General features: G+C 47.7%; 1 protein-coding gene across 1 annotated transcript in view; it reads right to left on the bottom strand.

The window, feature by feature from the left end:
* The window catches only part of LOC142440461 (aryl hydrocarbon receptor-like), a 54,727-nt gene extending 42,672 nt beyond the window's left edge, over window positions 1-12,055 (bottom strand). The window contains exons 1-2 of the mRNA XM_075542892.1: window positions 12,046-12,055; window positions 10,213-10,384 (exon numbers count right to left, since the gene is read on the bottom strand). Of these exons, the coding sequence (XP_075399007.1) occupies window positions 10,213-10,384; window positions 12,046-12,055 (182 nt within the window). The remainder of the gene's footprint in view (window positions 1-10,212; window positions 10,385-12,045) is intronic.
* Window positions 12,056-12,282: the final 227 nt, after the last annotated feature.

Raw genomic sequence — 12,282 nt, 5'->3', positions numbered from 1 at the left:
TCATGAGGGAGGGGAGGGCGGGGAGGGAGGGGGGGAATGAGGAGCTGATACCAAGGGCTCAAGTAGAAGGCAAATGTTTTGAGAATGATGAGCACAACAAATGTACAAATGAGCTTGACACATGGATGGATGGATGGATGGATTGTGATGAGTCGTATGAACACCCAATAAAATGATTTTAAAAAGAATTTTTTTAAAAAAAGGAGATGCCATTTCACTCCCACTAGCATGGCTCAGATGTTTTACAAAGACAGAAATGACAAATGTTGGTGAGAATGTGGGAATGTTGGAGTCCTTCTCTGTCATGGGTAGGAATGTCAAACAGGTTGGCCATTGTAGACAACAGTGGGGTGGTTCTTTGAGAAATTACAGCTAGACCCACCATTGACCTGCGCCTCCACTGCTAATTACACACCCAATGGTCTTGAAAGCAGAGATTCAAATACCAATGGCCACTACAGTATTACTCATAGTAGCCCAAAGTGGGAACAACCTCAATGTCCATCAACAGAAGACTGGATAGACAGACATGGTGTATAAACACAACGAAATACTACTCAGCCGGTCGCATAAACGACATCTTGATACGTGTTACATTATGAATGAAGCCATAAGGCATGTATTGAGTGAAATAATTCAACCACAGAAGGACAAATAAGAGGGTGAGGCAAAATTATTACGACAAAGTCATAGCCACCTTTATGAAATAAACTATCAGATCACGAAACTATTGTTTCTCAATGTATCCTTCATCAAGGTCTATACACTTCAGAAGGTATGTAGGTTTCCATCTCTCTACCCCTTCCTTCTGAAAGATTTATTCACTCTACAATTTACACCGTGGCCAAATAGCAATTTTATATTCTCAAGGGACCCAAACCATGTTCCTTCGAAGTAGTCTTTGAGTTTGGGGAACAAAAAGGCGTCCGAAGGGGCACAATCTGGGATGGATGGAATAAGCCTTTGCAATGAAATTCCTGTGGGACGGTCCTTGCTGCTTTCAAAGAATGAGCAGGTACACGTCATGGTGGGAAGAAATTTTTGGCATAACTTTCCCGGCCTTTTTCTCACCGATGCAGTCTTCCAGTTTCTTAAAACATCTCTTCCTAATAAAAATCTCCAAGGTCATCTTGTGTCCCTTGAGAAAAGTCTATTAAGTATCCCTATTTGGGATCCCCAAAAACCTTTCCCATAACCTTCTAAGCTGACCTCTCTGTTTGAAAATAACTAGCCCAGCAGGTTCCCCACCCCCTGCCCCCCTGCCTGGAAAGCCACTGTTTGGATTGGACTGGGCTTTCTGGATTGTATTGTCAATTCCCGACTCAGGCTCAGTTCATGCCACAAAACGGTCTTCATTAACTTTGATCTTGCTCAACAGACTGATGGAAAGACAAGCTCTTGGAACTGGTTGAGCTTCATGAATCATGAGCCACTTTGGCCTCCATTGAGCCTAAAGCTTCCTGAGGCCAAGATGTTCACGCAAATGCAAAATGCTGAACCAGGGAAGTCCCAACGTCAATATTTGCATCAATAATGACCCTTTCCTCTTCCTCCACTAGTTTCTCAACTTCAGTCAGTTTCTTCATTCATTGGGGTTGACAGTTTGCGCTTCCTTGGCAAAGACCTTTTAAGGTCTTCTCAACTTTCCTTAAAATGTGTGAACCATCTAAAAACTATTGATTCATGTGAGGCAGCAAACTGGTACACTTGTTACAAAGTGGTGCAAAGTCAGGGCGCATTAACCCTGACCTCAAAGTCATGGCACCGGAAGGATCTTCTTTTGGAAAGCATCCTAACAAGACAAATAGGTATATCACTGTGAGGACCTGTCTGCAGCCATCCGCTGATCATACAGACATGTTTAAAAACATTTTGTTTGGAATAAACCCCTACTACTAATATTTTTTATTTGCTCTCATTTTGTAGAACTTCACTTATATAAAAAGCATACATGCATTTAAAAACTAGAAAAGGCAAATGTACAAGGAACAGGTTTATTAGCAGCTACCAAGGACAGGAGGAGCTCTGTTGGCAGAGTTTAAATGTGGACCGTTTGGACGCACCAACTGCTCAATGGGAGGAAGCTGCAGTCTGCTTCTGTAAAGAAGTACAGCCTGGGAGAGCCCAGGGGGCGGTGTGACTGTCTTGTAGGGGAGCTGTGAGTTGGAACTGGTTTGGTAGCAGGGTCAGCAGTGAGCAGGGAAAGGAGTTAACAGTCATGGAAACATCACGTTGGCTAAGGACAGGGTTTCACAGCTTATTATTATCATTACAATCAATAAATTAGACACCTTCAAAAGAGCTGAATGGGCAACAGTTAAGTGACAGATACATTTCCAACAACAAAAGCAGAGACTGCTTATGTACAACCAAACACCTCGTGGGACTTGGTTCCTTGGTTTAGAGATTTAGGATCATAGTTTCATGGGACAACCCAGTTAACTGACTTAAAATATGTTTAGTGTTTCTGGTCTATGTTTCATCTTTTAAAAGATCTATTGGGCTCCAGTGTGTAGAACACACCGGCAGGAGGGAGCATGAAACGATGGGAAATTGTCCAGAAACAGCCAAGGACAAGGCCAAAGGTGGCCATTGATTTTTTTAATAAATCCATCTATCTATCTATTTAGAGATGAACTTGGTGGTTACTGAAGACTCCAAATTCATTTCAATTTTACCTTCCCTCCTTTTTAAAAAAGCCCCTCAGACCACTATTTAGATCTGAGGGATATGAAATCTGGAGGGACTTTAAAAAAAAAGAAACAAGCTGTATATATTTACACAGCCCATCTCAAGAAATGAAATCAGCAACAATATCCTATTAAACCCTCCCTATCTATCCACCATCACCCCCATCTTCCCTCCCCAATAAGCTGTCCCTACCCCACCTTTCCCTGTTTCGACCACTGTCCCTGGCCTCCTTTGAGTCATCAAAGGCTTTTCTATTGGCGTTTCCTTTTAACACCATCTATACCATATACAAAAGCGAATTCAAGATGGATCAAAGACCACGTTTTTCCTTTATTTTTCCTTATTATAGTGGTGTTATTAAATATTTATCTTTATAAGATTAATTGGGTTTGCTAAGCATAATGTTCTCTAGATTTGTCCATGTCTTGTGGTGTTTAATAGAGTTGCCATGGGAGTGGGGGTGGAATGGCGACCAGATAGGACTCACCCATCCGGAGCTCCTGCTGCCAGACCAGAAAATTGGGAGGTAAGGCGAAGGAAACGGGGAGGTGGAGTTCTGAAATTAGAACTAGGGTACCAGGGTATCTCCTGAACCCCTTTTTGTGTGGGATTTCCACTCACAAAGCAAACCAAGAACGCTCTAAAGCTCTCTAGCTTTGGAGAGCCCACGGGCTCCGGCTGCGCCCTTGCTGGGAGCAGTGATTACTGCAGACAGACGCCAGAGAGTAGACAGAGTCCCAGACATGAGGGGAACCCCGTGCCAGAGCTCTTCGTGTGGTTGGCTGCCTTGAGCTCACGGCCTGGGAAGTGGTGGTGGCGGGTAGCCATAATTTAGAGTAGAAGAAAAAGCAGAGTTTTACCTCAGGTAGATTTTGGTGTGGGAGAAAATAGGCAGAAAGTCGGGAGTCCAGGGAGCAAATTTAGTTCCAATTGGCCGAGAAGGGAACAACCCCTTGATAAGCTAGATCTCTCCCTCTGGGGGTCAACCCGACAGCTCCCAAATCAGAGCACATCACAAGCATAATAAAAAAGAGGTGAAATATATAGTATTGGTTTAAAACTCAAACCCAAGTCTGGTTGCTCAGCTCCAAGGAGCACATAGGAGGAGGACCTTAACATAAATCAGCATAAGAAGCAACCTAGGGAAGGAATGCCAGAACTCAGCCACAGGGCCTGGTGGCTTTTAGCATAACAAAGACCTGCTGTAGCAAGTGTCAGCTTGAAACAGCGCAGAGCTGCAGGCAAGTGACTGTGGGAGACAATTTTATTTTATTTTATTCTAGCTGGCCAGGGGGATAAAAAAATAAATAATAAAGAAAATCCTCTGATCTAGTAAGCACCAACAGACTAGATAGAACAACAAGCCCAGCTTCCCTCTCAGTGATTCTACACATAGCTGGGGAGGCCCTGCCTGTCCTGGGGCCCTAGAGGGGGCTATGGGAACACCCCAGTGTCCCTCTCCCAGCCCCTGTTGCAGTGCTACATACAGCCCAAGGCAGGAACACCAGCGAACTCAAGTGACCCCTGGCCATCGGCGCGATCTTACCTTTGAAGTAATCCCACACAGCATCTGTGGAACCTTATATCAAATGGGTACACCGCTCCGCTACCTTGAGGAAGAGTTGAAACTCCTCCAGTCTCACGGACAGGTGATCAAGTATCAGTTATCTCCTTACCTACTACTCTAGTTCTTCTCTCTCTATTCACTAGCCCTTCTATCTATCCCACCGCACTCAGTCTCAATGAATTCCGGTTTGTGTTGCTTTTTTCGCTCCCTTTCTTCATTTTCCCTTTCTCCCTCTTTCTCCTTTTCTCTCCCACTCTCTCCTATCATATGCCACTACTGGCTTCCAGGTCACTACCCTCTGCTTAGGGCAAATCAGACCAAATAGCAGGAAGAACTCCAGCCTGCCCTCCGTGGGAGTGCTGTACCCAACACAAGGCAGCTGGGACAAGCACCTACACCATGCTGCACTGCTGAGGAAACCTCTATCAGACCTCTAAGGCAATCTCGTCAACTAAGGCAATTCTGCCCAGCACCACTGGGTCTGGCATTAAAAGGGCACACTAACCTGCTATTGTGGGCAGGGTCTAAATCCCTCTGGCCCCACATTCAAGCAATCAGTGATCAGATATCGCTTTATTCTTTATTTCCTCTTTCTCTCTCTCCTCCCTCTTTACCATCAGAGCCAATCATAGTGAACTCAGTTTGATTTCCCCCCTTCTTTCTATTTATTCTCTTTTTCTATCTTTCCTCTTTCTGTCTTTGTTCTCTTCACATCTCTCTCTGCTTGTATGATTCTCTCTGCTCCCTCTCATTCCTTTCACATGCACTGCTGGTTCCCAGATCCCTACACTCAGCCTAGGGCAACCCTGTCCTACCAGTAGGCAGCCTGACCCCTAAGACAGTGCTGCACACAGGACGAGTCAGTGCCACACACAGTACAGCACAGGGTCAGCTCGTTCTTTAACTATTTTTAAAATTCTCTCTCCTTCTCCTTCCTTTCTCTTCTCTTTTTTTCTATCATTGTGTTCTTCTTTCACATTTTATTCTTTTCTCCTCTTCTAGCTCTTCTCTATTTCCTACCACAACCTTAGCAGATTTAGTTTTCCTTCTTAGGTGTTTTCTTTTCTTTTTTCTTTCTTTTCTTTTATTTGTTGTTGCTATTTTCACCTTTGTTTACTCTGTGCATTTTAGTTGTGTGTGTGCGAGTGGGTGTCAGTGTGCTTGGCATTATTGCCCCAGTCTGTGTCTTCCTCTTTCTCTCTTTTTCCTCTCCTTTCACTCTCTTTCCTGTCACAAGCCACTAGCGGTCTCCAGGCCACTCCCCTCTGCCTAGGAAAACTCTGAAGGCCCAACTGGGGGATCTCCCACCTGCATTTATTGGGCTTGACAAGCAGCTTGGGAATTCACACCAGTCCTCTTCCACACACGAAGTAGGGGGTTCCCCAGCCTAAATCCTGAGGCCCTACAAGTGACTGGGGGAAATGCCTGACCACCACTTGTGGAGCTCCACACTACTGCGGGAACATTCACCCAACCTCCAAGGCGATCTCTCTGTCTACAGTAATTCCCCTGCCAGCTACAGATCTCTACACCAAGGAGGGTATACTCACATGCTCTCCTCAGCACAGTTGAAGAGCAAAACATCACAGGCCAGCCAACGTGCTCCAAGAACTGTGAAGTCTACTTAGAGATTGACCAGGGGAGCAACACCCTCGTGGGCCCACAACAACCCAACCAGTGTCACATGAGAGGAATATCCAACACACATTCCAAGTAGTGGAATTCTGGATGGCTAGGATAAGAGTGAAACCACAGGAAGATATAGCAATAGCCTGACCCCTCAGAACAGCTACCAGCAGGTAGTTCATAGACATACTCATACAAATCCCCCAAGAGAGAACCCAGGGCTCTTCGACTCAGGAAGATGGCTCCAGGTTCCTCTAAAACAATATGAAAACAACAACCAGTTCTAACAGCTTTAACGAAAAAGCAGGAGAAACAGAAGACAATGCCGGAAGAAGTCATGAACCTAATAATGGGCATAGAAGAAGCAGATATTGATCTGCCACAAAAAATTCAAAATGCTGCTTGAAGTCATGAAAGATATGAGGGAAGCAATGCAGAAAAAAGACGAAATGATAGAGGAGATAAAGGCAACGCACCAAATGGAAATACAAGAGTTAAGGGATGAAATATCAAAATCCAGTGACAAATTGACAGACTTTTAGAATGGGCTTGAGGAGGCAGAGAATCGCACCAGTGACCTAGAGGACAACCAAGCAGACCTCAGCAAACAGGAAAAGCAGCCAAATAAGACAATCAAAGAAGCTGAAGAAAACTTGAGAGTCATGTCTGATGCTATGAAAAGAAACAATATTAGAATAATTGGACTACCGGAACAAGAAACAACAAAGAAGTTAACAGAGAAAATAACAAGGGAACTCTTAGAGCTTAATAAATGAAAATCAGGCAACCATTCAAGAGGCTGATAGAACACCAGCCAGACTAAATCCCAAGAGTTGGCATGGTTTTTGATTGATACATAATATTCCATAGAAAGAATAAACCAGAGTTTGTCTATTCATTCCTCTGTAATTGGGGATTTTAGTTATTTCCATGTTTTGGCTATTATGGAAATTGCTGTAATAAACATAGGTGTACATAAGTCTGTTCATGTTGTATTATATACACATACATATATAATGTATACATAAACACACACATATGTAATAGAGAGGCCACTGTATGACAAGGGACTTGTACTTGCATATGTTTAAGGAGGTGCCATACTGATTTCCATAGTGGTTGTACAGCTCTGCAGCCCAAGCATTCCTATCCTCTCCAGCAATTATTATTTTCTCTTTTATTGAATTTTGGCAAAAGTGTTGGTATGAGGTGAAATCTCATTGTTATTTTAATTTGTAATTCTCTTCTTGCTAATGACCACAAACATTTCCTCATAAAATTGTTGCCCACCTGGATGTCCTCTTGCCCATTTTTTAATTGGGCTATTTGTGTCAAGGATGGCTGAGCCCCTGGGGGAAGTCCCTAACAGAGCTCACTGCCCCACCTGCTCTCACCTTCACTATGCCTTCCCCAAACGAAACTCTGCCATCGAGTCAATGCTGGCTCATGGCAACCCCCCTGTGGGTTTCTGTCAACTTGAAGATATAGAAGTGTAGGGGTGGAGTCTAGTCTGTCAATCAGGTAACAGCCTGACAGTGCCTGCTTGTGGGCATGACCTTCTCATAAGGAAAGTCCTGGAAACCTCCCCTATCTAACTCTCTGCCTTCACCTTCCTGTTGATGAGCCACACTGAGACCTGCCAGAACCCTGGAGATGCGTCTATGACCATTGGATCCATAAGACTTTGTACCCGCCGGGCTGTGATTTTCCTGCATTCTGCATCATTGCATGTGGTTTCATGAGTCTAAAGAGGGTCTGATGGACTAGGATCAGACTTATGGACCAGTGTTGGACTTATGGACTTGAGTTAGACTGGGCTGGGATGTTTTCTTAATATATATTGACCTTTTGATAAAGCACTTTCTTATACATATATGAGTGTCCCTGGATTTGTTTCTCTAGTCAGTCTGGCTTAACACAGGGGGGCAGGGGGTAGGGAGTTAAGTGGAGTTAAAGGAGAAGGACCAGTTTTTAAGGTCTGATGATCTCAGTGACCCTCAGCCTGGGCAGGGCACTGAAGAGTGTAGTGGAACTGGTGCCCTGGGAGGTGAAAACCTGAGGTGCATTCGAGCCCACCCCTGTCACACAAACCTGGCAGGTACCTCCTTATCCCATTAACAGGACCTCCCACCTTGTTTGCACCCAAGCAAAAGAGAAGGCCCGTGTCCCTGAGCACTTCAATTACGGATGTGACCGATTCCACAAGTAGATGCCTGGACAGAAGCTGAAACAACCCTGATTCTTCCTGAAGGACCATGTACCCTGGGGGAAGCTTGTCTAAATGCAAAATTCTCTGAATCAGTACCACGAGGGGCATCAGCTGCATCTCACAGTTACTAATCTGTAAAATGGACAGAATAATAGAAGTCCCCACGTCCATGAGGATCTAATACAGCAATAACCTTGGCATCATTCTGAAAAGGAGCGTGCACAACCTGTGCCGATCGAGAAGGGTGGTTATATGACACTAGATGAGTCAACTGACTGCCAACTACTTGACTCAGCCCCCCGCCCCCCCCCCTATCATCTCGAGATGGCCATTCCATCTGCCCACTCTGACCTACGCTCACAGAGTCCAGGAGTAGACAGGTAAGCTGCAGGCTAACCAAGAGACACTGAGAGAGTGACCCCCCACCCCCACCTTGTAATGTCAGCTTCGTTTGTTAGACTCCGTGGAGATATATGAAGTGAGCAGGAAGACACGGGGTTGTTTTTCTGAGAGCGATGCTGGGGGTGGAGATAATAGCTTCCTTCTGGAGGGTCCGAGCTAGAGTTGGTGTTGAACGAGTAGATAGTCCATTGTGGGTGCGATTTATGCAATAAATTTGAACATCAACACCTAAAGCCTTAGCCCTGCATCCAAACACGGGAAAACTGAGAGACACTCACGCTCTCAGTCAAAACCAAAAACTTAATGCCTAAGTAGCACTTAACAATTCCCCATCTTAAACGTTGTTTCCCCATGAACCTATGATGATGGGTTCCACTGCTATGGGAGAGCAGCTCCATTCTGGGATAGCTGCTTCTCTAGTGATAAGGTTTCATTGCTTTGCTTTATTGGTAACACAAATTTAATGTACAACTTACTATCTTAAAGTGGACAGTTCATTGTCATTAAGCGCACGCACGGTATTAGGCAATCGCCGCAGCTATGGAATGCAAGAAGTACCGGTGGCTTAGTGAGTAAACGCGCTAGGCTCATCGCAAGGGTCAGCAATTCTAAGCTACCAGCCGCTGCGCAGGAGAAAGATGGGGCTCTCTACGCTCCTAACGATTCAAAGACCAAAGTCCCACAGGAGCAGCTCTACCCTGTCCTTTAGGGTGGCAGGGGTTTGATTTGGTTTGACTTACAAAGAGACCCAGCAATCTATTAACAGTCGTTCTTTACCTCCCCTCCCCCAACCCCGTCACTGTTCCTCTACTTTGCATTCAAGCAAGCCAACCTGGCAGACATCAGGCTTATGCTGCCCAGGTTTCCCCCAGGAGCCCTGAACACAGCCCCCTGCAGACGTGAGGTGTCCTGGTTCCGCTCCTTGAGGTCCCTCCTGGAGCCCACGCCCGTCGCTCCCCGCAGTGGGTACAGAGCACCAACTCGGGTGCTCCAGATTCTGAACTTCCAAATTACTTGTCGCCAGGAAAAGGAGTTCGGCAGGCGGGGCTATTTGATCACGCCCTCCGTGGGAGGCAACCCAGGAAGGAGCCCACCCAGTACCCGAGTGAGTCCCAGCGTGGGTGCACATCCTCAGTGGGTTCTCCACTAGCACAGGGCCTAGGCATTCACATTTGTAAACAGGGTGGGGCCGCCCCACACTATAGGCTTACCGCCACCACCCCACTTCTGCCACTCCCATGCTTGTGATGGGGAGCCCGACTGACTCCACCCTCGTCTGCACCCAGTAAACTCAGCCCTGGGCGGGGTCGCAGCACCTGGACACCAGAGCTGCAGGGGATTACATTAACCTTGGAGACCCTGGCACGCCCTTCCTTCCCGGAAAGCGAGGCCGGGAATGGCCAAGGGTTAAGACACTGCAGCAGCAGGTTGAGGGGGCAGGTGGAAAAGATCTTTTCCATGAAATCATCCTCCCAGCCATTAAACACAAGCACAGGCCGGCTGTTCCCGCCGGGACCTCAGGATTCCCCTTGCCCCCCATCCGGGAAGCTTGGAAGGGTGGGGAACCCTCAGAGAAGCTGGGGCTCCTCTCGCCCCCACCTGGGGGGCCACCCCCTCGCCCAGGGCGGGTGGAAGCACCCAGCCCCACCGCACGGAGGGTCTTGGGGCTGCGTTGCCCCCCACGCCTCTCCGGTGCCACAGGCGTTGTCGGCCGTACCTCTTCCGCATCGGCTTCTTCCTCTTCTTGCCGGCGTAAGGGCCCCCGGAGGACAGCATCGCACCCTCCGGCCGGCCGCCGGCCCTCTGGGCCCCACCGCGGGGCGGGGTCCCGGCGCCGTCGACGTGGAGAAGGTGGGGCCGCCCGCGCGGACCAGGCTGGGCCGCCTCTCCTAGAAGGTGCGGGCTCAGGCTCAGGGACAGGACTTAGGGTCCCCAGCCCCGGGGTCCCGTGCTCTTCGACCAGCGCGGGGCACGGAGCCTCTTCCCCGCGGTGACCCAGCGGAGCAGCCGTCCGCGAGGCGCCGCCCCCTGCGCTGCCCGCCCGCGGGGGCCAACCTCTTGGGAAACCGGCGCGCGGGGTCTGCACTTGACCTTTCGCGCCACTGCAGCGGGCTCCGCGCGCGCCCTGGCGAGGGCAGGGGATGGGGCTGGAGGGCCGGGAGGTGGAAAGCGCCTCCGGCAGGATCGCCACTAGAGATCCATTCATTTATCTTTATAGGCGTCTGGTGGTTGCCACCAAAGCGCGAGATTCTCACCTGTCCGCAGGTGCGGTCCTCGCAAGTAGCATCTCTGACCTCCTGGGGGCCAATTTGGAAAATCCACGAGTCATCGGCTTACAGACGACCCCTCCCTCCCCAAATGAGTCCTGGAAAAGTCCTGGTTCTCGCTGGAGGACACCCTCCCTCCTTCCTTCCTGCTGGGCAGGGGTGGGGGGGGTGGGGGGGAAGGCAGGGGAGACTTGTGGTGTTGAACACAGTTTACAGGGACAGTGCTATGGGGGAAAACTCAAGTTACTAGTGGTTTTCTCGTTCTGAAAAGGGTGAAATGCCCGTCAACTTTCCAAACAAAGGGACATGTCAACTCAGTGCAGTTGGAGTTCTTTCCCCCAAGTCACACTGTTAATCAAGCTTTCTCTTTAGAGGTTCTGAAAAGATTGCCTAAAAGTGTGCGGAAAAAAATGCCTGATTTATGGCAGATGAAGGACTGGTTTTGTTTTTGCTTTTTTTTACATTCAGCTCATGTTCCTTTTATTTTTTTAATCATTTTAGTGTTAGGGGCTCATAAACAACTCTTATCACAATACACTATACAGACATCAATTGTGTAAAGCACATTTGAACATTTGTTGCCCTCATCATTCTCAAAACATTTGCTCTCCACTGAAGCCCCTAGCATCAGCTCCTCATTTTTCCCCTCCCTCCCCGCTCCCCACTCCTCATGAATCCTTGATAATTTATAAATTACTATTTTGTCATATCTTTCCCTGTCTGACGTCTCCCTTCACCCCCTTTTCTGTTGTCCGGGGAGACTGGTTCTGTCACCACGACAATGTACGTACTCATGCAGCCGTCTCAGTGCGCCAATTTTTGGCCAAAAAAAAGCATGCCCCTCTCTCTCTCTTAATTCATTTTTTCGATCATTTTATTGGGTGCTCGTATAACTCTTGTTAAAATCCATACATCAATTGTATGTGACATATTAGTACATGTGTTGCCATCATTCTTTTCTAGACATTTACTTTCCATTGAGCCCTTGGGATCAGCTCCTCTTTTTTATTTCTCCCCACCCCCATCCCCCAACCCTCATGGCCCCTTGATAGATTGTAAATGGTTAATTATTTTAAAATCTCACACCAACTGCTGCCCCCCTTTCCCCTCTGGTTTCAGTTGTTCTTCCCCCTGGATGGGGGTGTGTGGTCATGTGCCACTCATTGTGATGGGTCCCCTCCTCCATCCCCATCTCTCCCTCCTTCCCCCTATATTTTTGGTATCGGCATTCCCATTCCTGTTCCTGGCTTCCATGTGTCATGAATTTTATGTCTTGCCTATACCTGTGTACATGCTCCCGTCTAGTCCAGAATGGGAAGCGGCACTGGGGTAATGGTAGTGGGGGTGAGGCGAGGAGGCCTCAGGGGATCAGAGGTATATTGGGTGATCCATCGGTGCTCTACTACACCCTGATTGACTCATCGCCTTCCTGTGACCCCTCTGTGGGGGGATGTTCCACTGTCCACAGATGGGGTTTGGGTCTCCATTCCACCCCATCCCTCATTCTCACCAATGCATTT

This window comes from Tenrec ecaudatus, chromosome 2 (assembly GCF_050624435.1).
Source record: "Tenrec ecaudatus isolate mTenEca1 chromosome 2, mTenEca1.hap1, whole genome shotgun sequence".
Lineage (NCBI taxonomy): Eukaryota > Metazoa > Chordata > Mammalia > Afrosoricida > Tenrecidae > Tenrec > Tenrec ecaudatus.
Note: the sequence above shows the minus strand (reverse complement) of the source record. Positions and strands in the feature narration are given on the sequence as shown.